Genomic DNA, 24,324 nt, shown 5'->3' on the forward strand with positions numbered 1-24,324 from the left:
GCCTGGCCACCCTAGTGCACTAGCATCATTAGCTTTAGCATTATTTTTAGCATCTTGCTGCTTCTTTGTTCACAGGAGAGCGCTATACAGTGTTTGCGGGTTTTGTGCCATGCTAAAGGGTACCTCGGTAGTGCTATAGAACTGACATATCACCAGCAACCACTTACGAGTTTAATATTTTGGACCAAGTGGGACTCAAACTGGTCCCTTTTGATTACTGTTAGCATTAGCGATTGTTTCGGATAGTTGTCATGTTATTTATGTATGGAATTAGTTTTTCTTAATTTGTCTTGTCAATGAATGACGCAAATTCATTCATTCATTCTTGATATGAAAAAAATTGACATCACATTTTCCAAACTCTTTCCCAAGAGCAAATGAAAAGCTTCACCTCACAAAGTGTTTACATAGAGAGGTGTTTACAGTCTATAATATAGTTTCTATATTCTCACTTCTATTTTGACAATCTACAGTATCCCATTTTGTCATTAGATTATTTAGGTGCAAAATTAGGCATAATTGTACAAGAGTCAATTCTATTTTTCATGCCAAGAGTGAGAAAATGGTTATAGTTCCTGACATAAATCTTTGCGGTATAGTGCTGTCTTCTGTTCAGCTGACTGATCCTCCCATGCCTTTTAAATCTGCTGCCAAAATTTCTGCAATGCCCTCTGCCATGTTTATACTGAAGTTTTCCCATCAGTGCTCGGCATAGTGTGCACATTGTTATTTAGTCAGGCCCAGTATTGTGGTTGGTGGAAGCATGTCTGGGCTTGCAAAATGGACACAATGAACAGCTCATAGTATGTACTACAACAGAAATTATTTGACCAATAATGTATGTTAATGACACATGTTCAGGACGATTGCGTTGGAACATCCAACTGTGTCCGAGTTTCTGCTTGACTTGTTAAGTCAGGACATTCATTTGAAAAAACCCCAAAAAAACCTTGATAACCCGTATATACGCTGAACGGATGGACCATAAGTAGCGACTTGATTTTAGAAAGCACGTATTGCTATGTATGCTGGATGCATATTTTGTTCTCTCATGTTGTTTTCAATCACGGTTTAGCCAAGTTGGACTCAAGTGAGGGGAGCCGCCCTCCCAAACCGCCATGTTGCTCTGGGCGCTGTGGAGTATAATTTTGTTGCTGATTCCTCTGGATGCTGCAGAAAAGGAAGAGGATGTCCGAGCAGGTAGCGATGATACTTCGATTCGGAGCGTTTTTAACTTTAAAAATCAAGTTACATCCCATTAAGATGTAGCATCTTTTGAATGTTGCAACTTGTCTCACAGTATATTCAGACAGCATTCAATATGTATGCTTTTATAAAAAAATATATCTATATATATATTTGTATGTTCAGGCTGCAGCACAGCAGTGAATGACTTGGTGTTTATCGTTGATGGCTCGTGGAGTGTTGGCGTTGCCGATTTTGAAACAGCCAAGCAATGGCTTATCAACATCACCAGCCAGTTTGACATCAGTTCCCACTATACACAGGTAGAGCGACTCACTATTGCCTGTATGCGCTCACTGTTTGTATTTGGTTCACCACTTATATAAAATAGCTGTCTGTTGGAAACTGAAAGACCCAATAATGGAAATAGATGCAAAAATTCAGACTTGGTTAAAAAGGGCTTTTGGGCTTCAACTGTGTTTTGACTTTCCTCTACTGACACAACTATGACCAAAAAGATAAATAAAGTAAAGTGTTTTTGTTTTTTTTGTTTTTTTAACAGTATGTCTTTCAATGAGGTTTATTATCTTGATCAAGTCCAAAGAGCATCATTGATGCATGCATGATGTGTCGACTGCAGGTGGCTGTGATCCAGTACAGTGATACTCATCGTCTGGAGATCCCTCTGGGAAAACAACAAAGTGCTGCAGAACTCATTCAGGCCATAAGAGGCATCACTTACATGGGAGGAAACACACAGGCAGGCACAGCATTTGTTTATTTTTTTTTAACCAGTTGCATTATAACTACTGAACGCAGAAAATTGAATTTCGAATCGCTACTGCCACTTGTGGCCAGAAAATGAAACTGCATTTTCCTTTTTCTTTTTGTTTTAAATAACATTTATTGAACATAGAAGAATAATACCAATAATAATACCAGTCAATCCAGTTTACATGAATCACATAATAGAATAAAATTTAAAAGAGGGGAACAAAAACACATAAAAACCATAACAGTCAGGTAGCTCCAAGAGTTTTTTTTTTTTTTTTTTTTTTTTTTTTAATAATAATTCTGCATGGACATTATTATCAAATGACATTTCTTTTTTTGTTACAAATTTAAGAGACTTAAAATAATTGTCAATTTCATTTATGGTATAACATTTTGAAACTGCATTTTCCCCTCTTCATGTACACAAAACGCAGATGACGTCACATCCGCAAGACAGAGAGCGGGAAGTTTGAACCCGAATCCAGTCTGAAAACTATTGACCAGAGGCTTGATTTCCCATTATGAACAGCTAAGATGTTAATATACCAATTAAAAAAAAAAGTTTCAGTCATAAATGGTCAAATAAAAAGGTTTAAAATATTTTTGTGCAAATCGTTGCAAAGTGCAGCTTTAAATATTCAAACAATAGTCAATTCAGTTTCACATTGGTTCAAGGTGTAAGCAAATAAAAACAGCTGTTCATTGGGGAAAACAAGCAATTTTGAAGCTTCGAGGGGAAGGAAAAGCAGTGTAAATAGAAAACATTCAGTATTGGAAAATGTTATAGTTATAGCTGAGCCAAGTTTGTCTTGAATTGTTCCCGTGATGTGCTAGTACTGACTAAACTGTCTTGGAAAGTCTCAACTGAAAGAAACATGGTACTGTACCGTGCCCACTCTTGAGTTATTTACAACCTGCATTTGGTGGAGCAAGTACTCATAACACATTTTTTTGTGAAAATGACAGGATGCGTGGTGTTGTTGACCTGTTCTAAAACTGCACACGTCTGTTTCGTAGACTGGCAGAGCCATTAAGTTTGCCGTGGACCATGTTTTCGCCACATCCCAGCGAGCCAGCCAAGTCAAGAACCGCATTGCTGTTGTGGTCACAGATGGCAAATCCCAAGATGACGTGGTAAATATTTTTCACTGCTCGAGTGACACGATGCGCCACCGTGCATGGTCTGATGTCACCCAAACCACACAATGGTCATGTTATGTTTATAATGTCTGATTATGTTAATTCCCTCATAAAAAATACACAATCACATCCTGCTTTTTAACAATAGTTTTTTTTTTTTTTCTTAAGGTGGATGCCAGTTTAGAGGCACGAGCTCAAAGCATTACGGTGTTTGCAGTGGGAGTTGGGAGCGAGATCACCAACTCTGAGCTTGTATCGATCGCTAACAAACCATCTTCCACCTATGTACTGTACGCTGAAGATTACACGACCATTGACCGTATTCGAGACTCCATGGAGCAGAAGCTCTGTGAAGGTAAGTCTTATATACATTTGCTTCTGTGTTGCTATCAAGATGCAACAAGTAACAATTTGCAATTTTCATCCAACAACACAAGCAATATATCTCTTTCTGAACATGTCAAAAGGAAACTTTTTTTTTTTTTTTTTTCTTTTCTTCAAAGAAAATTGAGCAATACAGGTGGACAGGATTACCAGTAACACTGCAAAAAAAAATTACCGGTACACTAAAAATAAGCAAAATTTTCCTCAAATTTAGACAAATGTTCTAAGCAATAAATAAATAAATAAATGACTAAATAAATAAATCGGAATCTGACAATGGAGTTAACCTCAAACAAAATTTTCCACTTGCTTTCGACTGAAGATGACATCAGCTGTGCTGAGGATGTATGTAACGACCAATCATGGCTCACCTGTTTGGGCAGCAAACCGAACCATGATTGGTCGTTACCGACTTCCTCAGCACATGTTATGTCACCTTCAGTCGACAGCAAGTGGAAAAATCAGTATTAAAGGTATTAATCGTACATGGAAAATAATGAAATTTATTCTGGACAAAATGTTAACTTTTTGCTGCTGAAAACGGCTCAATGAGTCAAGTGTCCCTTTAAAACAGTAACAGTCTTAAAACTAGAAAACGTACCAAATTATTTTATAGAATTTTCTTATTACAAGCAAAAAAATTCTGTTATGTAAGAAAAATTGACTTAATAAGTGGTATCATTTCATGTAAACAATTATTTGAGCTTGTTATGAGTAATTTTGTTCCTCAATATTAGCTGTAATGTCTTCAAAAAAGTTGTATATTTTTCCTTAATTTGAGATCCATTTTCTAATGCGATTTTTTTTTTCAAGATTATTTTTCTGAGAAAAGAAACAAATATATATATTTTTTAACTTTCTTAAAAATCCCTTTCTGCAGTTTGTATTTGAATGCTAACGCTAATGCTGTCACGCTAACATATCCATGTGTCATTGTGTGACCCACAAAATGGATTTTCTTGGTTGTCCAACTGCATTAGCATTTCTCTTCTAGAGTCTGTGTGTCCCACAAGAATACCGGTGGCATCTCGCGATGAGAAAGGCTTCGAGCTAATGGTGGGCATGAACATTGAGAAAAAAGCCAAGAAAATTCCTGGCTCTCTGGTGTCCGAGACTGCTTTCACGCTTACCTCCTCGACTGACATTACTGAGTCCACCAGGTATCATGCCACATTTCACATTTTACAGTACAATACTTAATAAAAATGTACTTCTTTTTTACTAGAGAGATTTTCCCAGAGGGCCTTCCTCCATCCTATGTATTTGTGGCCACCATTCGTCTAAAGGGGATTGCCGGAAAGTTGAACTTCGACCTTTGGAGGGTGCTATCAAAGGACAAAAAGATCCAGGCTGCAGTGACGCTGAACGGAAAGGACAAAAGCGTCACATTTACCACGACGAAAATGACAAACAAGGAGCAGAGGATTGTCTTCGACGTGGGATTTGAGGTGGGCGTGGCTAGAAGTACTTTCACAATCAGTTTTACTCCCATTTTGATAGTTTGGTTCCCAAAATTTCAAGATCGCAATCGTACAGTCAATCAAGATCTCAACTGCAGCTGATTTTAGCCCTATAACACCAAATGTCCATCCATCCATCCATTTTCTTGACCACTTATTCCTCACAAGGGTCGTGGTGGGTGCTGGAACCCATCTCAACTGGCACTGGGCAGTGGTCAGGGTATAATGCCAAACGTATTATATTAAATACAAGACATTGTGAGTCCTCCATTTCACGAGTATAATATTTTTCTTCCCATTAAAACATTGACGTATATGATCTGACATAAGCATTGCATGTATAATCCATTAGAGGGCAGTATCACCCAGCTGATGGCTTTTTCAGCGACCTTGCAAGATCGCCCCAGTTGAGAAAGGAGAGACACTTGTACTTATTAATAATGGGGAATGTTCTTTCTTATTTTTGGAAAAAACTAATATGTTTAATATGTCTGTTTATTATAATTTTGATAAATGTACGAATTTAAAGCATTGTGACCGGATGTATCAAATATGATACAGATCAAAAGTCATATGTTGAAGTTTACTTATTTATTTATTTATTTATTTATTTTTGTTCAAAAGGAGCAATAAATACTTTAAAATTTTCTCTCATATATTTCATGGCTCAGGCTTTATAGGGACTATTTTCAGTTGTAGAATCCCAAAATGAAAATAACACAAGCAACAATTACAGTACCTCTTTTGCAACCCTTCTACCAGTAAAACGGTTTTTGAATGTTGATCTTGAATAGTTTGCCAAAATAGTGTGCTACCAGAAGACCATTTGATTTGGTTTTACCAAAGTTCATTTTCGGTGCTTCCAACTGAACCTTCAACAAGGAGATTTAACATTCATTAACAACAGGGCGCTAGTGTGAAAGCACCTTCATTCTTAAATTCTTACAAGGATGCGTTGTTCTTCTATAACATGGAAAGAACAAATTACGTTAAAGGGCACATCTTCAGCGCTTGGCTTGCCAAAATGTTGTTTGCTATTAACCGGCGAAAGTACTTCCAGATAAAACAAAAGCATTTATTTGAATGAATCACTGAGGATGAAATGTGAAGGATGCCAAAGGAGGGCTCAAAGAAAATCTTTCCAAATCTAAACCGTTAGGTTTCCCCGGTGGAAAGTAGCTGGTGGATGTGTCGCACTTGGAACGCGTGCCTCTATTTCCATGGCACTTTATAATAACACATCCTCTCAGACAGCAGCCAGGTTATTTTTTTTCCGAATGCACACTCCCCCTCAATTCTAACACACCTAAACAGTGTTGTAATTATGTTCTTCTTTCTTTTCTTTTTTTTCTTTTTTTCACTTGTTTGATTTGTATGTATTTTGATGTGGCACAAAGTGGTAGCCTGTGATTTGTCATTTTGAAGATGCTGGCTGCGAAACAATGCCTCGTCTGTTCTCACATTCAGCCTACAAAACTCAGTAATCATTCATCAACAATTTACACAATGTTGAAATAACCTTTTGCATCATCTGTCTGTCAGGCTCTATATGATGGGATGTGGCATCAGCTTAAACTCCTGGTGAGACCAAGTCAGGTTACCGGCTTCCTTGACGATCAGCGGGTTCAGGAAATAACACCGGAGCCGATGGAGCCCATTTACATCAATGGGAAGACGCAGGTGGCGAAGAGGCGAGGAATAGATGTCACTGTCCCTGTAAGTACTGTTTGCATACCAAATGTTATTGGGTAAAATGACAAATGATTCAACAACAACAACAATAATAATAATAGCCGTAATTGATTTTGTTTGTTTGTTTTAGATTGAAATCCAGAAACTGCGTCTGTACTGCGATCCTCTTCAGAGTGAGAGAGAGACAGCTTGTGAGATCTTCTACGTGGTAAACCTTTCAACCTGTTTGTACAGGCAATCAATGCATAGATGCAGTGCATCTGCATGTGTATGTCATGCTATCCTGAAAATAACATCCCTGTTTTATTGTCCTTTACTTCTGGCTCACAGGATGATGAAAGGGTAAGTGATTCATTTAGCAGTTCTATCTAAAAATAAATAAATAAATAAATAAATAAATAAATAAATAATAATAATAATAATAAATCCATTGGTAAAAGTCAACCTGAAAAAAGTACAATATGTGTTTTTCCACCTTATTATACAAATGAGTCTATCCTTGCCTCCACAGTGTCCTTTGAATCGAGAAGCCACAATTCCAGAAGTGGAAGACGCCGATGGTGCCGTTGGTCCTCCAGGGCAGCGTGGACCGCCAGGACACGCGGTAAAAATGCATAGCGAATTTTAACCTATGCCACTTGCTTTTTTTTTTTTTTTTTTTTTTTTTTTTTTAAATTATCCGCTTTAATTTTTAATGCATTGTTATTAGACACATTGATTGCCAGTTACGCACCGAATAACTTGCTTTTCACATCAGAAGATATTAAGTACACCTGTGTTCAGGGAGCTTTCTTCCTCCTCAATTGGTTGTTTGTCTTTGGGGTTGGGTTTAGGTCAACTATGCCGTGATAAAATGTTTACTGTACTGAACGATTTGGAAGTAAACGCCATGCTATATTTTGCCCCCAAGTCAGCTGGGATAGATCCCCACTTCCCATTTACCCTGAACAAGATCAGCTTGTAGAAAGTCACTGAATGTACAGATTACAGAATGATCTGATTAGCAACCATGCTAAGCTAACCAACGAGATAAAAGGGAGGAACACGGCTGTGGTTGCAGTGGACCACAGCTCAGTGCCAGTAATGATTGCCATCCTCTTTTTAACTTTCCCTGTAGATTTTAAAGTAAAGATGTGGCCAATTTAACAGCTTATTGCAGCTGTTGTCATCATCGGCCTTTAGATGTTGCGACCCTTAAATAGTGATGGAGAAACAGCAGATGTTAGTTCAGGACATTTGGTTGCTATCTGGATACTGTTTTTGTCCCCCCATGTCATCCACAAACATTGCTTGAGATTGAGTTAAAAAAAAAAAAACAATAAATAAATAACTGTATTTAATGTACGGGTATGCATATTTTTCCAGGGGGACAAAGGAGAGGCAGGATTACCCGGAGCTGATGGTAAGCCTGTGAGTATGCTGTTTATTTATATCTCTCTTATGTGATGCGCGAATTGTCACAAATTGTATTATCTAAAAAATGTACATAGTTGGGCCAAAATACCCCAATTTGCGTCAAAATGACACTAAAACAACTACTTGGGTCAACTAGACCCAACTCTATGGGTCATTTTGTACAAAGCAACCCAGCAGAAAGTTGGTTCAAATTGACCCGTTTTGACTTTCTGGGTCGTTATGTACAAAACAATCCCCCGTAAATTTGGTCATTTTGTACAACGCAACCTAGGAAGTGAGTTTGTACATAATGACCCAGAAAGTTGGGACAAATTGACTCCGGTAGCGGGTCGGCCTCGTTTTAACACAAATTGGGTTATTTTTTACCTTTGAATTGAATGCTAAAATTTTATCATTTATTTCATTTGAGAAATGTAATTGTGAGCATTTCAAAATGTGAAGTATTTATTTATTTATTTATTTATTTATTTATTTTTAACTTTTTTTTCTCTCTCAGGGTGAAACTGGGGAGCCTGGCCCTACTGGATCACTGGGGCAGAAGGTAAAAATTGTCATTCAAACATCACATGCATCTTTTTCTGGTCTAAATTAACACTGTTTTGTCAGTGAGATGTTAAGTGTATTCTCAGTTTAGAAAATGCTGTTAACCTAATCTTAAATGGGATCAACCATTTGCGCTCCCGGTTTTCATGCAGGGTGCTGATGGCTCACCAGGACCAAGAGGACTTCCTGGTATGAAGGTAAGACTGAGCAATGATGAATGAATTTTGGGTACTGCTGATAATAACATCTCTTTTAAACCTGACCCAGGGTGACAGCGGGATAACGGGCTCACCAGGACCACAGGTAATCCTTTACGAGACCCATAGTTATATATATTTAAAAAAAAAAAAAAAAAAAAAAAAGTATGCTAATGTGATAGAGCATATTTTTTTGCATATTAGTTAAACTTATAGTAGGTTTTTAAAATGAACAAATTATTAGTTCACCACTAAATGGCATTTGTTTTTACCTTTTGGAAAATATATTGACGAAACATTTTTTGCAATATTCAAAAGGATCCTCAACTTCCAGCATGATCACAAATCGGTATTCTAATAACCTATACATTTTTGTTTTGAAAGGGTATTCATAATTTTTCTTCATTCTAAAAATAGATTTATCATGTTGAGGTCTGTTATTAAACTGAATTAATAGGGGGGTGGCGCAGTGCAATGCCAGGTGGGTCACATCATGTGACCCCAGGGAACAATTTTTTTTTAATTTTATTTTTTTGTTTTTTGCAGTACTCGAATAAAGTTTAATTGCACATCCACTACAGTAGGGGGCGGTGGCGCTCTCATTGTCAGAGAGTGCGAGAGGAGTATTAGCTTTTAAATGTAGCTATTCATTTTATAGACAAATGATACGACATGGCTGAGAATTGGGAGTGGGGTCGGGGACAACATTTCTTCTTTTAACAAAAAATATTTGACAAGCACTGTCTTAAGTGTAATTGCACGTAACGACAATCTCACATGCCCATAAAAGACCTTTTATTCTATCTATCTATCTATCTATCTATCTATCTATCTATCATTTCTAGTATTCAAAGGACTACAATGGTCATAATTATTCACTTAATGTTTTCCTATAGGGTCTTCCAGGGGAGAGGGGTGAGCCAGGACATCCAGGAGAAGCAGGTTTAAAGGTAGGATATGATTATGTTAAATTGGTTTAACACGTATGTACTGACAAGAAAAGGTGGAAACCTTAACCATGACACCAGATTTAGCCAGGTGGGTGTATGTGTTCCCCCTCTATCTCATCACAGTTGGTGGCATTGACTGTGTGGTATTTGAAGCGAGAACAAAAAAACAAGATGATTACTGTAATGATGTTGTTTTTGGCTGCATTCGTGTGACATTTTGGCTCAGAATGGCTCTCCAGGTGGAAGCGGGGGGCCGTTTGGGTTCATTGTGATCTAAGGTCAGAATTATTGAGGATAAAAGGGTGGGGGAAAAAAAAGTGAATTATTCACAGTCCTACAGCAGGGAGAGTCATAATGATCATTTTCACGTTGTCATCGTAACAGCAGTGTGTAATTGAACTTAGTAGCATTGGATAGCGGTGAGGATGTTGCTGTGTGTCAGGGAAGACCAAAAAATTTGACCCATATGCATGTAGCCAATCTGAATAGTTTCCCTCAATGAAACTGAACGTGCACCCAGTGAGCAACTTGAAAACGGCAAGTGACGAAATCGGAGCACACGGAGGCATCTGTGAGCCACGCCCACTTGTTACATGTGTGCGCTGCTATTTTCGGCCTTCTCTGAACTCTTTTTGAGTGTTCTACCGCTCTGACTTGCAGCCGAAGCCTACTCAGTAATTTGGGACTCTTCCTGCTATCATAATAAACCATTTCCCCCCATGGAATCTGGAAGTGTTTTACACCAAAAAAGGAGAATGTTAAAGTGGAAAGTAAAACAGAATTATTATAAACCGAGAGAATGTGAATGATATGATACCCGTTGAAAGACCCTGGGAAGTAAATTCAGAGATTTGTCAACGGAGAACTCAATTCCACAGTGGGAAAGGGACAGTCTTAATCGTCATTGCCTGGAGCAGCACGAGACCTGCGCAGCCTCACAAACACCAACAGATAAAATGTCTTTCTGCAACAATGTCAGGGAACATTAAACACTCTAACGATTTACTGGAATCAGTCTGCTTCAAGCAGATCACAGGGATAGCAGCAACGTAATTGCCCCTTGAGTGTAATTTAATAATTATGTGTGGATTGTCTTCAGACCAAGTCATTTTACTTGAGATAGATTTTTAAAATTTGCAAAAATATTGGATTTTTATTTATTTATTTTTATTTATTTTAACACAAAGTTGAGGGAATTCCCAGGTGCATTAGCATGCCTTAGAAAGTTCAATTAAAAAACAAACAAAAAAACAAACATATAAAAGTAAACAACTCCCTATTGCTTTCTACAATAAATACCGTAGTTTCCTCAAAATTTCCAAATATCTGAAATGCTAAATTTTTCTCATCTAAGTTATAATTTCAAACAAAAACAGGAGGTGCAGAGTTCCTAAGGTTAGCAACATCTCTTAGAAAGTTAACTGAAAATTTAAATAAATAGTTCCCTGAATATAACACCATTTTGAATTGATCTTTCTTGGCCGTCAGATTTTTTATTTATTTATTTTTATTTTTATTTTATTTTTTTATAGAAAAGTGGTGGTATTCCGCATTTTGCGAATAATAATAATAATAATGATAATAATAATAATAGGTCTATCCTTAGATTTCACTGGCATTTTGAAAAGTATTTTAAAAGAGGAACATACTGTAGATAATAGTGGTGTAACAAAAACCAGTTTGAACCACAAAATCATATATATATATATATATATATATATATATATATATATATATATATATATATATATATATATATATATATATATTTTTTTTTTTTTAAAAGATGCAAATGCATCGAACTGAACCAAATCTCTTTGAAATATATCATGATGCGTATCAAATCGTCTTTTATTGGCGAGCTTTCTCCTAGAAAGAAATGGCGCATTTACAGTAGTGACAAGTTAATTCAAATGTAAAATGACAAAAAAAAAAGCTAAAGAAAATGGGTGGATATATCATGCAATATTCTGCAATTATCATATGTTACCCATGACTTGCCTGTACTGACACTGAAATAACTTAACAAACCGACATTGGCTTGACACATTTGAAGTATTTTGGTTGCACGTTCATTTTTTTTTCCTCCCACCAATTTTGTTGACATTTATTTTGGAGCCGTCTGCGTTTTAATCCACCGCAGGTGAGCCGAAGCTCTCGCAAGTCAAACAAAGACTCAGTTCATTTCGAGCACAAGAGACCGACTGAGCTAAGCTGTTGCATCTTCCTCAAGTCACAGCGAAGGAAATGCGCTTCTGTTTTCGCACAGGCAGTCGAATTTGGCTTTGTCAATGGAGCAATCTGCCAGGTTGTTTACAGGGGATAATATGATGTTACAATCTCGCTCCATTTCGTTACATGGCAATTTGAAACTTACACTGTCAATTCTTTAGTTTTAAATATGAAAAGAATGCAACCACAAAGATCCACTGGCTAACGTTTTGGACTCTTATCGCAGTTCTCGACAGCCCGGCTATTATGGCTTGGCAATGTCCAAGTTCACAACATGGTTACGGAATTGACAACAGATACGGATTTCCCAAGATGATGATTCTCTGATTTTTTTATTTTAATTCTCACATTACTACTCGGTTCATATTTCTGCAGCCTGATTCCACTGGATTACACTTGCTACTAGTTTAGCTATTGCCAGTTTATGAGAACACCCAGAAGTCAGCCTACAGAATCAAACAAACTCAGTGTGGTCATTGCCTGAGGGGAAAAAAAACTCCCGTCAACTGTAAAACATGTCTGGCCTGATTCATGACAGCTCCATTGGCTGTTAATGAGGCTTAAACTTGAGTCGACCATATACAGTCCCAAACATCAGCTTTAATCATGTGCACGCTACATACGTGTACAGTTTTTGCTTTCCCACAGTAAAAGTCAACCTTCAAACACCGGAGTGTAAAACAACCTGATCAGCAACATGTCTGTTATTATTATTATTATTATTATTATGCATTTTTCGACGTTCCATGTTACAGCGATATGCCACATCTGTCATTACTTTGTCTGTAATTAATGACAATATACAGTAATTGTTACCTTTTGCAGTTATCTTTGAAACTGGAAAAATGCTGAATGCCTGAAATTATGTTGCTTAGATAAGCAACACTTGTCCCTCTTGGGATAAATATATTTCATGTTTTTTTTAAATCTTTTCATCCAAAGCACTCCAAACTTTAAGGAGTGGCTGAGTTGCTTTTTCAGGAAACAAGCAACCAATGTCATTTGTCTCATTCAAATTCCTCTTAACATCCCTTTGTACGTAATCAAGTTCAGGACTTTTAAACATCCTTGGGGCACTTTTAAAGAACACTCATTTGAGTTGAGGCATGAAAACTTTCAGGACAACATAATTAATCACGCCAATAACACGACTGGGGTATAGCTTGGTAATATTAACGTCATTTGTATGGCTCCCAAAGGACAAAAAACTAATACAAACGCAAATATATTTGAGAGCATTAGCGAATAAGACCCAATATTCAGCAAATGAACAAGAGACAATACACAGCTCACTTTAACTGTAGTCCCATAGTCTAATTAGTGGAGCAATTAATTATAGTTGGTAATAAGTACTCAAGAGGCCAACCTTGCATACTAAAATCCAGAGCAAAAGCACTTCATAAGCTATAGTTGGGCTAAATTTGTGAAGCTGTGTCTCTCCAGATGTAGCACAGAAGAATCTATACATAAATGCAACAAGCGTATTACAACAGTATTATTGTACTTGTATATTTGCTCTCACTTTACACAGCCAGAGACATGTCATTTATTGGATTGCCAATGCCCTCTTGACTTTATAATTATGAAGTCTGCTGCTTTGAGGGGGGAAAAAGTGATGCTGTAAAGAGCTAATTCAGTTGTTTGTTCGCTGCCAGCATATTCCAGTTTTGTTTTTTTTTCTTCTCCTTTTTATTTCAAATGCATGGTTGTTGATCTTGGAAGCCGCTGTGTGTGCAGAAAAACAAACAGAAAGGTCTTTACTGTATACGTATGTCGTGTCATATAGACCATGCACATGGGGGCTCAAAGTCCCAAGACATTGAAACATTTTATTTTTGTTTATGAATATACAATTTCACATGTTGGACATTTTATGTTGACACTGAATCACAGTGGGTTTATTTTTTTCCATTTTTCTAAGCTTGTAAGCCTATTTGACAGACAAGTAAATTGTTTACTGAAGTTCGGTTTGGTAAATAGGTTGGATGGGTTCAAATGTTGATTTAATGGGTGAGTTGGCAAATGCAGCAATCCTATAATTTGACAGGCAACTATGCAAGTGGCATTACCGTGCATTTTTATTTTCCGTATGCGCCATAGGATTAACTGTAAAGTTATTTTTTCCAGGTACAGTACTCCATTTTATGTCCATATTACCAAAACATGCATGTGATTTTTTTGTATATTTCTCCAGTAAAGTCTTCTTGACCCATCTACAAGTGTTGAAAATGCTTTGCTGCCATTTGTTGGCGTTCCTGAAAAACGCCGGTTTTGGACATGCTAAGATTCCGCCCGACGCTAACGGTACAAGATAAATTTAACAGCCTGTTTCACATTTTCGTTGCCAGGAAAGCTCATTGGAACAAATTCCCTTGCAACTTGAACGTGAGTAATTATATACTGTCGCTGTTCAACAAACAACATAAAAGTACCGAAAAGCAAAAACCAAGCACTCGGGGCTGCTCGCGACTTTAATGATATGCTGTGTTGTGGTACGGCATGTGTTAGTTTGTTGTTCCGCTGGCCACAAGGCTCCCCGCAAACTTTGTGTCCGTGCGTCACAAACAGAAGATTAATTAATTACGTTCCGCAGTACATAGTTAGCATTTTAAGTTAGGTAGCACGAATTAGCTGCAGGAGATGAAACGGTCTTAAAAAAAACAGAAACAAAAAAATAATTCCAGTGAAGACAACAAAGCTTGACAGACTGCGAGCTGATTGGTTGATTCAGTAGTCTACAGTAACTTCTTATGAATATGGACTTTTACAAAATGAAAATGACTGTTCTGTTGCTACATGTACATTTTTTTTTTTCAACTGTGGTTAGCAACAACAATATTGGCACATTTGTCACCTCTATTATAGTGTGCCAGATTGTGGCTGCAGCTTGTAAAAAAAAGAATGCTCAAATTATGTTTATATAATAAAAGGTGGGGGGTAAAAAACCTTTTTATCCTCCGCATTTTGCCTTCTGTCTCCGTCTTACATTCACGCTGTTGTTGACAGGAACTCTGCCTTTAATTGTAAACTCCCCTTTCTTGTCTCTTCTCAGGATGTGTTTGATGAGTCCTTCTAATCTTATCCTCTTTTTCGGCCGTGTTGACAGGATTACGTGACAAAATCTAGATAATCATCGCACATTATTCAGGGAGCTCGCCGGATCTTGTAAAAACACTGACACATGTGTCATGTCCTCAGGGAGATCCTGGTGCTGTTGGAGCTCAAGGAGCCGCGGTGAGTAAATATGTGACAGATATTTCATTTTGCATGACACTGAGGGGGTTTTAACTATTCAACGCTGAATGAAATATATATATGGCATTCTGCGAGATCAAAACAGCGTGACTTCAGACTTGGGTTCAAAACAAAATTGCCTGTTAACCAGTGTTTTGTGGATATGAGCACCACTTTTTTTTTATATTGACTTGGGCACAATGATTTGAAGGAAAGAGTAATTAGGATGTCGGCATGATAACTTGTGATGCTTGTTTTCTTTTAAACACCGGGACACTTACAGACACTTGGAGATTGGATGGGTAAGCTCGTGTTCAATTAGCGCTCAGTGACGGTGAGAAAAAAAAAAAATGGCTTGGCTGCATGAAAACATTAATATCGTGTAATTCTAAAACAAAATAAAACAATGCAGTGGTACCTCTACTTATGAAATTATTTGGTTCTGGAAGAAAGTTCTTAAGTAGAAAATTTTGTAAGTAGAGATGCATTTTCCATGTAAATGCCCTAATCTGTTCCAAGCCTTCCAAAATTCAGACATAAATGTTTTATAAAGCATAAAAATGCATCAAAATAAATAACCAATACATGTTACAATTAGATTATTGCACAATAAATGAGAGTTGTGCATAATGTAAAAAATAAAGAATAAAGAATAATAAAAATGATGGTCATTTATCTTTTTAACGTTTTTTGCCCTCTTTGGTTCGTGTTCTCTCTCAGAAGTGTTTTTTGCCTGGTGTTTTGTAAAGAACTGATCCAAGGATGTTAGCTTTTTTTTTTTTCTTTTTTTTTTTTCTTTGAAGCAGTGACTCCAAACAAGAAAAAGCTGGGGTCATTTACATTTATGATAAAGCAAATGTGTGTTTCTATTGAGAACTTTTTAAAAGTCAGAACATTTGAGAAAGTTTCCAAGTGTTATAGAAAATGACTGGAAAGCCAAATCCCCCTCCACTCTCAAATGTGTTTTTTCATTTTTTTTGTTGTTGTTGTTGTAATCTTCCGCTTTGATGTTTGAGTTTAAAGAAAGTAGTGTGTATTACTATAAACTTGATGAATTGAATATTTTCCCAATACCTCACCTAATTAAGTCACCTGAAATCTGTCCAGCTACAGTCTGCTCAGGTGTCCATCAGAAAAGGGAAGGAAAAGAGTCTTATGAGTTCAAGTCAGTGGCCACTGAACTGAAGGATATTCGGCTTTGGAGTTTCAGGATGAACTTAAAATGAACTATTACCTGTAATTTGACTCTCACTAAAGGATTGACTTCACACGTCATATCAAAATTTGAGCGTGATAAATATGGCTATTAAATACTAATTCTAATTGAACCAGGAAATGTGTTTGACACATTTTGCTGTTCATCTCCTTGTTGTTAGAGAACAGCATATTGTGCAAAAAGTACTGAAATGTTGACGTTGGACATGTTAGAAATGGACTCAAATTAAGTCCACCTGTAAAGGTCAACCTTAGTTTACAGGTTCACACTGTGACCCCCCCCCCCCCCCTTTTTTTTTTTTTTAAAGTGTCAGAGCATGAGCCTTGTTTTTTCACTACCACTTCCTTATTTTATTTTATTTTTTTTCTATTTCCTTTTTTCGTGCTGCAAATCTCCCCGTTTTGTCTCCCCCTGTTGGTCATTGTTGTTTTCATGTTTCTTGGATATATTTCCATGGACATTTTGTAGACTTTAGCTCAAGTCTAACTTCTAACCAGAATAGTTTTGGCACTCGTTTGAATGCAATATTTATGTGTTGTAAATTGCACACTGTGTTTTTGTGTCTCGTAATGTCTCTGTTAAAGTTTCTCATCCCAAACCAAATTCTCACTTTATAGGAAGTGAGAGTGTAATTCAAAGCACATGTGTAAACACGCATACACAGTACACACAGCTCTAAAAAGTAAAACCCCAAATTATACCAGGTCAAGCTCGTAACTTTTATGCCGTTTCATTATTGTGTTGATCCAAACTCTAGCCCACACCTAATTATAATTGCTTGCCTTGTAAAGGCACTGTACCAGAGGCCTTCATTTGAATGTCACAATGTGTGACATCATCATACAGCTCTCTAACAAAAAGATATAATTGTTTTTACTGTAGGTTCGTTAGTGAAAAGGAATTTTGTCAGTAGTGTTGTGAGTCCTTGAAATTGATTATTTGTGAGATTTATACTGTAATAGTAATAGTACTAGAAAGACAAAATTTAAGAAATGGATTGTAATTAATATTCAAAGGGTCCAACTCTGCCCAATAAAATTCAGACTTCAAATTTCAATATCATTCATTTCTCTTTCCAACCATATTGTTTACATTCAGCCTTTTTCCTTGTAAGACCTTCAATATGGCGGTATGGTGTTCTGAATGTATTGAACACTAACGATGGCTTTCAAATGATACAATATGACATGAACAGGGTGCCCAGGGACCGCCAGGAGAAGCAGGCCCGCGGGGACCTCAGGTAACATCAAAGCTGAATGCACCTTGGCGGAATGACGATTCATAAATATGGATCATTTGTTTTGTTTGTAGGGGGAGAAGGGCTTCCAAGGATCACCTGGCATACAAGGACCACCGGTTGGTTTGCTTCATGACTTTTATTTGACATTTTTATGATTTTTTGATCAAAAAAAAAAAAAAAATCTCAGTCATGTTTGTATGATTGTGCAGTATGTCCTCCGCTTTGCTGCCCTCTTGTGGACATGTCTGTAAAAGCTGGGTGGTTGAAATATTGACGGCTGGACAGTAGAGCAGTTTGACAGTGAATTTATTGCTAAAAGTTCCACGTGTGAGCAATTCACATTACATCAGCAAATGGCATAGCAAGTAAAAATAAATAAATAAATAAACAATACACAATGTTCTTTTCCGCCTTAGATAATTGATTATTTTTCACAATAAGCAGTGAAAAATTGTAAATGATTCCGCCCTATAAAATGGTTTGTAATTACCTATAGTTACCACAAGATGGCAGCACTCCTCCTAAATGAAACGCTTCAACATACTTCTTAGTCAACAAAATTAGTTTTCCCCGAGTTTGGTCATGTGACATTCGAAAACTGAGACCTGGTTGGTTGTTAGGGAGCACTGAGTGACTGTGATGACATCATCAGTCGACAGCAAATGGCAAGATGGCTGCCCTCTGAGTTGGCTCAAAATGGATGGCTGCTTTAATGCAATATATATAATATATAATTTCAATTTCAAATTTTATTTCGCTCTTTAAAGTAAAATGAATGAAAGGAGACAGAAAGAAGTAAAACTTATGTTTGCCCCCGATTAACACAAAAAAGAAAAAAATAATAATCTGAAAACTGTGTTTAAAGCAGCATATTATAAAGATTTTTTTTTTGTGGTTGATTTTCCTTTTAAGTCCTAACTGAATATGCCAAAAAGACAGAAGGTCTTGCTTGGGCTGTTGTGTTTGGACAGCACTGTGCTACACAATACTCTTTAAAGAGATTAGGTTTATTAATGTTAATAACCTTTGTGGGGAGCAGTGTTTAATCACTGGACCATCCGCGCATCCTTCTGGCACCGCGGGTGCTGTCATTGTCTGCAAAATGGGATGAGAGCTTGGCCCGCCATTCTCCTCTCAGACATCCCCTCTCCACTGGGTCCAGAGGTCGATCCAGGACAGAGCTAGCGCGCCACTCGGTTTGTTAATCCCGCTTTTGTTTGCAGTTGAGATGCTGCTGCCCAACAGACCACATCATAAAAGATGTCTGACGGCACCGCAGTGTAACAGAAGGTCTCATGGACTCCAAAAGGCACCAGCTATTGTTAGGCCTGGTGAATAAGTGGGAAATAAATCAAGTATGTCAAGTTCCCAATCCAGTATATTTTATTCAACAGTGAATTGAAGGAAGCAGAAGGGGTGCAAGGTAGAATGCAGTATTGTGCTCATCTCTTTTTGGTCTCTCACTTATTTTGCAACACTTTGCAATTTTGGACCTCAAAAGCAATTACACCTACCTGCTTATTTATAGACTACATGTAAATCTGCAATGTGGCGTTGAGTAATTATAGTCAGCATTCAAGTCAACAGTTAACAGCTCAGCTACAATTAGCATATTTTCCTCCCTAAAATCAAAATTCTATGATTACTCAGTCATTGATATCCGCCGGGAGAGTCAATAATCTACTCAGTTATTATTATTATTATTATTTTATATATATATATATTTTTTTGTCTACAGACACAAGCTTGTTATTCAAGTTTTTAGGGGGTGGGAGCGTGGGCGAAGTGCATTCGAGACGAGAAGTTTTGGCAGTGAAAATGATTGTTGTTTTTTTTTGTTTGTTTTTTCCCACTAATGTTGCTTCACTGTTCATGTTCATTCTATATTGTTTTCATAACCATTTAACATTATTTTTCAAAATAATAAAAGTGTCTGATGAACAAATTGGCCATTTTGTTAAAATTAAACCAAAAATATTTATTTAAAAATAAAATACCTTTAAGCAACATGGAGGTCGTGCTGCTTGTAAAGAAGACATTTGCTAGAATAATGTTCATTAAAAACTCATAATTCTCTTGTCAACTTTTATATATATATATATTAGGGATGTAATGATAAGGACAATATCGTGCTATTAAACCTGCCACAATATTGTCGTGTTCACGAGATTTAAAAGCAACACATCTGTTAAAAAAAAGTCAGGTTGATTTCCATTTGCGCAGTTCTAGCACCCTCTGGTGGCTATTTTTATAGTACAATTTAATTTTCATTAAGGATGTTTTGGCCCTCCTATGTTTAAAATCTACGGTAATGGTCAGATGAAGGGGAACGTAATATACATGTGAGCCGAGTCAATATGTGGAGGAACCCCGACGTGTTCGTGCATTAACAAGTAAGCGCCTCAATATTGTGCTTATAGATTGTAGGTGGATTATATGCATTGCTGTTATGTACAACAGCACAACATTGTGCTTTTTTTTTTTTTTTAGTATGAGCTTTTTTTTTTTTTTTTTTTTAAACAATTATTAAATATCGCCAACCTCCCCACAATATCATGATAATTATCGCATCATGAGCTTCATATTGTGATAATATTGTATTGTGATGTTTGACTACTGTATTACCAATAATAGAAATTTTCCTTGGCTTCCCATATCATTATCCCTCTTTCACATACTGTGTTTGTTTTTGGGGTGCTCGTGAATGCAAGGAAGACACAGTGACAAACACGCAGCTTCAAGCCGGCTTCTCAAAACATTTGCTTGCATATGCATACGCAATGTGTGCGCGTCTTCGCCAGAATGCAAATGCGGTGTGTGCGTGGACCTGAGCCATCTCATTTCTCCCCCAGTGCCTCCTGACTAAGCCGTCATGCACTCTGTCACATTGAGCCCAAAGCACAGTGTCTCTTTCATCCAACTCTCTCTTCCCTATCATCTCGTTACTCTCTCGTCCCCTCGCATCACTCTCTCTCACTCTCTCTCTCTCTCTCGCCCCTTCTCCCTTTTCCCCTCCAATATCCACCGTCAATACCAGGCGCTCCGGGGACTGCCGGCGGAGATCGGCCAAGACAGTCCCAGGGTCTGTGTGTTGAACGTCATAATTAGTTATTATGCTAATGGCTCTCCCCAGCCAATAGGCTGTGCTCAGGCCTGTTCCAATAACCCCCCCCCCGTAATCACTTTATGTTCTTTTGGAGAAAACTTCATTTTGCTTATTTTGCAGAGATGGAATAAGCTAGTTAGGAAATGAAATTGTCAGTTTGTCTAATATATGAAAATTGTCATTCTCTTTGCATTTTGAATTCAATTGCACACACACACACATCCATCCATCCATTTTCTTGACCGCTTATTCCTCACAAGGGTCGCGGGGGGTGCTGGCGCCTATCTCAGCTGGCTCTGGGCAGTAGGCGGGGGACACCCTGGACTGGTTGCCAACCAATCGCAGGGCACACAGAGACGAACAACCATCCACACTCACAAGCACACCTAGGGACAATTCAGAGCGCCCAATTAACCTGCCATGCATGTCTTTGGAATGTGGGAGGAGACCGGAGTACCCGGAGAAGACCCACGCGGGCACGGGGAGAACATGCAAACTCCACCCAGGAAGGTCCGAGCCTGGACTCGAACCGGACACACACACATATGAAACACAATTGATATTGTGACATTTTTTATTCAAAAACCTTCAAGGTATTGTTAAAATCTGTTAAGAGCTTCTGTGTCAGTTACAAACAATTCAAGCAAGAGGCACACTGACATGCTCGTATGTCCATGACCTTGGACTGCAATGCTTTTTCAATGTGTATATGCGATGCAACACAGACGGAGGCTGCAGTGGAGGAGGAGGAGTTTGATTTATTTATTTTTTTTGCCCTGAGAATGCCGATCCGTGTTTGTTTTCACAAGAATGGCAATTCATAACTTGACAATTCAATCGGCCAGCACAAAAATGGCACATTTGTGTGACATTTCGCCGAATGCTTCACAACACTTTTAATCAACAGAGTGGATGAGTTTTGAGCGAACGAGCAAGTTTGCAATTGATTTGATGGTCTTTCTTATCAATTGATGTCATCGTTGAATGTTTTGGATGGCTTCCAAAAAGCTATTTAAAGCCTTTTAATCACAGAAGAAAAACAATCTCTATTTTGTTTTCATTATCATGTTGTAAAATCCACTTATACTTCCTAATCATAAGAAATAATAAGTCATTTAAACTCTCATTTGTGCAGTCGTTCGTGGAGCTTTTTGGATGTTCGATTCCAGCCATTGGCACTGCTGGACGGCTGAGGTCATTTGGCTGCAATGATGCTCGGATTGGAGACTTTGCAGATGAAGCAAATCCATAGGATTATTATTTTATTTTTTCTCCCGTTGGACCAAAACAATCTACAAATTGTTATTGTGTGGAACACTGAGTTACAAAATAGCTTCATTTCATTCACAAAGTATTTCTGTCTAAATAGAGGAAGCGGTAACTTTCTGCAATTCCACTGAAATAATGAGTTTGGCAAGGAATGAGATGTGTAATCGACGATCATTTTCAGGACTATCATGCACCGTTATTTGAGCATTTAATACATGTATGCTACATTGTTCATTTAACAAATGCTTTGTGTGTTCTCTTCAAGGGGAACTGCGGTGATTCATCACGGGTGAATACTTGTCTCGGTTCACCAGGGCAGAAGGTGAGCTGATCAGATTATTTTGTTTCTTCCATTCCTAAAATATGACCTTCTGTCTATAAAAAGTCGACACAGCTCTGTTGAAATGTGATATAAAAAAAAAAAAAGAGGTCAAGGTGAACATTTCAAAACTTCGTTTCAGCTTTAATATGACCTGTACAACTGTACAACTCAATTGGGATAAAAAATAATAATCTTCGCATTCAGTTAATCATGGCAGTTTAAGTTTTCAATTAACCTAACATGCAGTTGTTTTTAATGTGGGAGGAACCCGAGACCCTTTGGACACCCTGCACTGTGAGACAGATGTTATAACCATATGCTCCACCGTGCCGTCCATATTAAGCTCAGTTACTCATCAATTCAAAAGCATAACCCTGTAGCTGTAAATGTTTCTCTCTTTTTTTTTTTTTTTTTTTTTTTTTTTTTTTTTTTTTTTTTTTTTTTTTGGTCAACCATTTGCAACAGGTGGATTTAATGACATTGTTTTAAGTTAACTTGGCACATTATGTGAATTTCGGGTTTTGCTATCTAGCGTAATAGCATTTAATTGGTTTGCCAGCCATTATACGTAGCTGGCATAGATAGTGCGACATATACATTATATTAAATATTCGTTTTTGGACCATTTAAAAAGTGAAATTTGACAATTTTCTATTGTACACCTGATGATCTTTCACGAATAGTGGTTGGGTAGCTCAGTGCTCTTCATTTCCATTCAACTTGGCTAGTGATGGAAAAATTAATCTTCATTACTTGTGATATTTTTTTTTTACTCCTCTAGATGGCACTTAAAATACAGTGGAAATTTAATCAATTTCCATTGCGATTGCATTTACATTTAAAGCAAGAGCACCCATCTACAGGAGTAACAAAAAATATCACAAGGGCTTCATGAAGCTTCACGAGGCTTCATGTTTTTTGACTCTAGTTGGCGCTTAAAAATGCAGTGGAGATTTAATCAATTTCCATTGCAGTCATATTTATATTTAAAGCAAGAGCACCATCTACAGGAGTAAAAATAAATAAATAAATACATCGCAAGTGCTTCATGAAGCTTCATTTCCCCATCACTAGCATGGACATATGTCAATAGCCAATATCTAACCCAGACCTTTGAAATTCCTGTATCTCTTTCACATTTCCAGGGCTCAACAGGAGAGCCAGGTTATCCAGGGCTGCCAGGTGCCCCAGGGCATCCAGGGTACAAAGGTCATTGGGTAAGATTATCTAACACTAGACATGAGCAAAATGTCTTATTATTAAGTAAAAGCTTGTTGTTGTTGAAATACATGTTGTTGTTTTTTTGTAGGGAGAAGTGGGAAAGCCTGGCCCAAAAGGAAACAAGGTACAATGCTTCTGTTTATTATTTCCTCAGAGACCCACTGTTGCTCGTTGCACATATTTCACATATGAAGCGTTAACATAATCGTTGACTTTTCCTGTATTTAAACTGGAGCATGTGACTCATCATATTGTGTCAGACTTTGACACTATATTTAGCAAGTAGGCAGATTGCAACTCTTTATCCACGAAGCAAACAAATGTAACAACTTGATGTTACATTTGACTTCATCCTACAATAAAGAGTAAAAACAGCACGAATGTGCTAGATAATGCTGACTGGCGTGTGCAAATGCTTCATGTTCAAATATAAAGTTTGGGTGAATTTCCCTAAATGGCTACTTCAAAAAGCCTACAAAAGACAAAAAAATATAGTGGCTATGCTGTCATGCATCATTTGGAAGCAGACTCTGCAAAGTTTTTAATGGCTTGAAACAGACAGTGACAGTTACGGAACAATGGTTTTAGAACTCTTCTCAGCTTTACAAGCAGCACTTCTCAAAAAGAAGTATAGTTTTCTTGACAAGAACAAGAATTTCATTGAGAAGCAGCTGAGTGAAATACTTTTACTTGTTTTTTTGTTTTTTTTGGTCAAGAAATAGTTTAGAAAAATGTACATTTAA

At 37.3% G+C, this 24,324-nt stretch overlaps 1 protein-coding gene across 1 annotated transcript in view; it reads left to right on the forward strand.

The window, feature by feature from the left end:
* The window catches only part of LOC144008973 (uncharacterized), a 53,357-nt gene that overhangs the window by 10,569 nt on the left and 18,464 nt on the right, over positions 1–24,324 (forward strand). Inside the window, exons 4-25 of the mRNA XM_077508380.1 lie at positions 1,076–1,200; positions 1,372–1,508; positions 1,826–1,945; positions 2,977–3,093; positions 3,268–3,454; positions 4,478–4,643; positions 4,709–4,931; positions 6,486–6,659; positions 6,766–6,843; positions 6,966–6,977; positions 7,147–7,239; positions 8,001–8,045; positions 8,548–8,592; positions 8,747–8,791; positions 8,862–8,897; positions 9,688–9,741; positions 15,172–15,207; positions 17,619–17,663; positions 17,735–17,779; positions 22,304–22,360; positions 23,506–23,577; positions 23,670–23,705. Of these exons, the coding sequence (XP_077364506.1) occupies positions 1,119–1,200; positions 1,372–1,508; positions 1,826–1,945; positions 2,977–3,093; positions 3,268–3,454; positions 4,478–4,643; positions 4,709–4,931; positions 6,486–6,659; positions 6,766–6,843; positions 6,966–6,977; positions 7,147–7,239; positions 8,001–8,045; positions 8,548–8,592; positions 8,747–8,791; positions 8,862–8,897; positions 9,688–9,741; positions 15,172–15,207; positions 17,619–17,663; positions 17,735–17,779; positions 22,304–22,360; positions 23,506–23,577; positions 23,670–23,705 (1,905 nt within the window). The 5' untranslated portion in view covers positions 1,076–1,118. The remainder of the gene's footprint in view (positions 1–1,075; positions 1,201–1,371; positions 1,509–1,825; positions 1,946–2,976; positions 3,094–3,267; positions 3,455–4,477; positions 4,644–4,708; positions 4,932–6,485; positions 6,660–6,765; positions 6,844–6,965; positions 6,978–7,146; positions 7,240–8,000; positions 8,046–8,547; positions 8,593–8,746; positions 8,792–8,861; positions 8,898–9,687; positions 9,742–15,171; positions 15,208–17,618; positions 17,664–17,734; positions 17,780–22,303; positions 22,361–23,505; positions 23,578–23,669; positions 23,706–24,324) is intronic.

This window comes from Festucalex cinctus, chromosome 20, assembly GCF_051991245.1.
Source record: "Festucalex cinctus isolate MCC-2025b chromosome 20, RoL_Fcin_1.0, whole genome shotgun sequence".
NCBI lineage: Eukaryota > Metazoa > Chordata > Actinopteri > Syngnathiformes > Syngnathidae > Festucalex > Festucalex cinctus.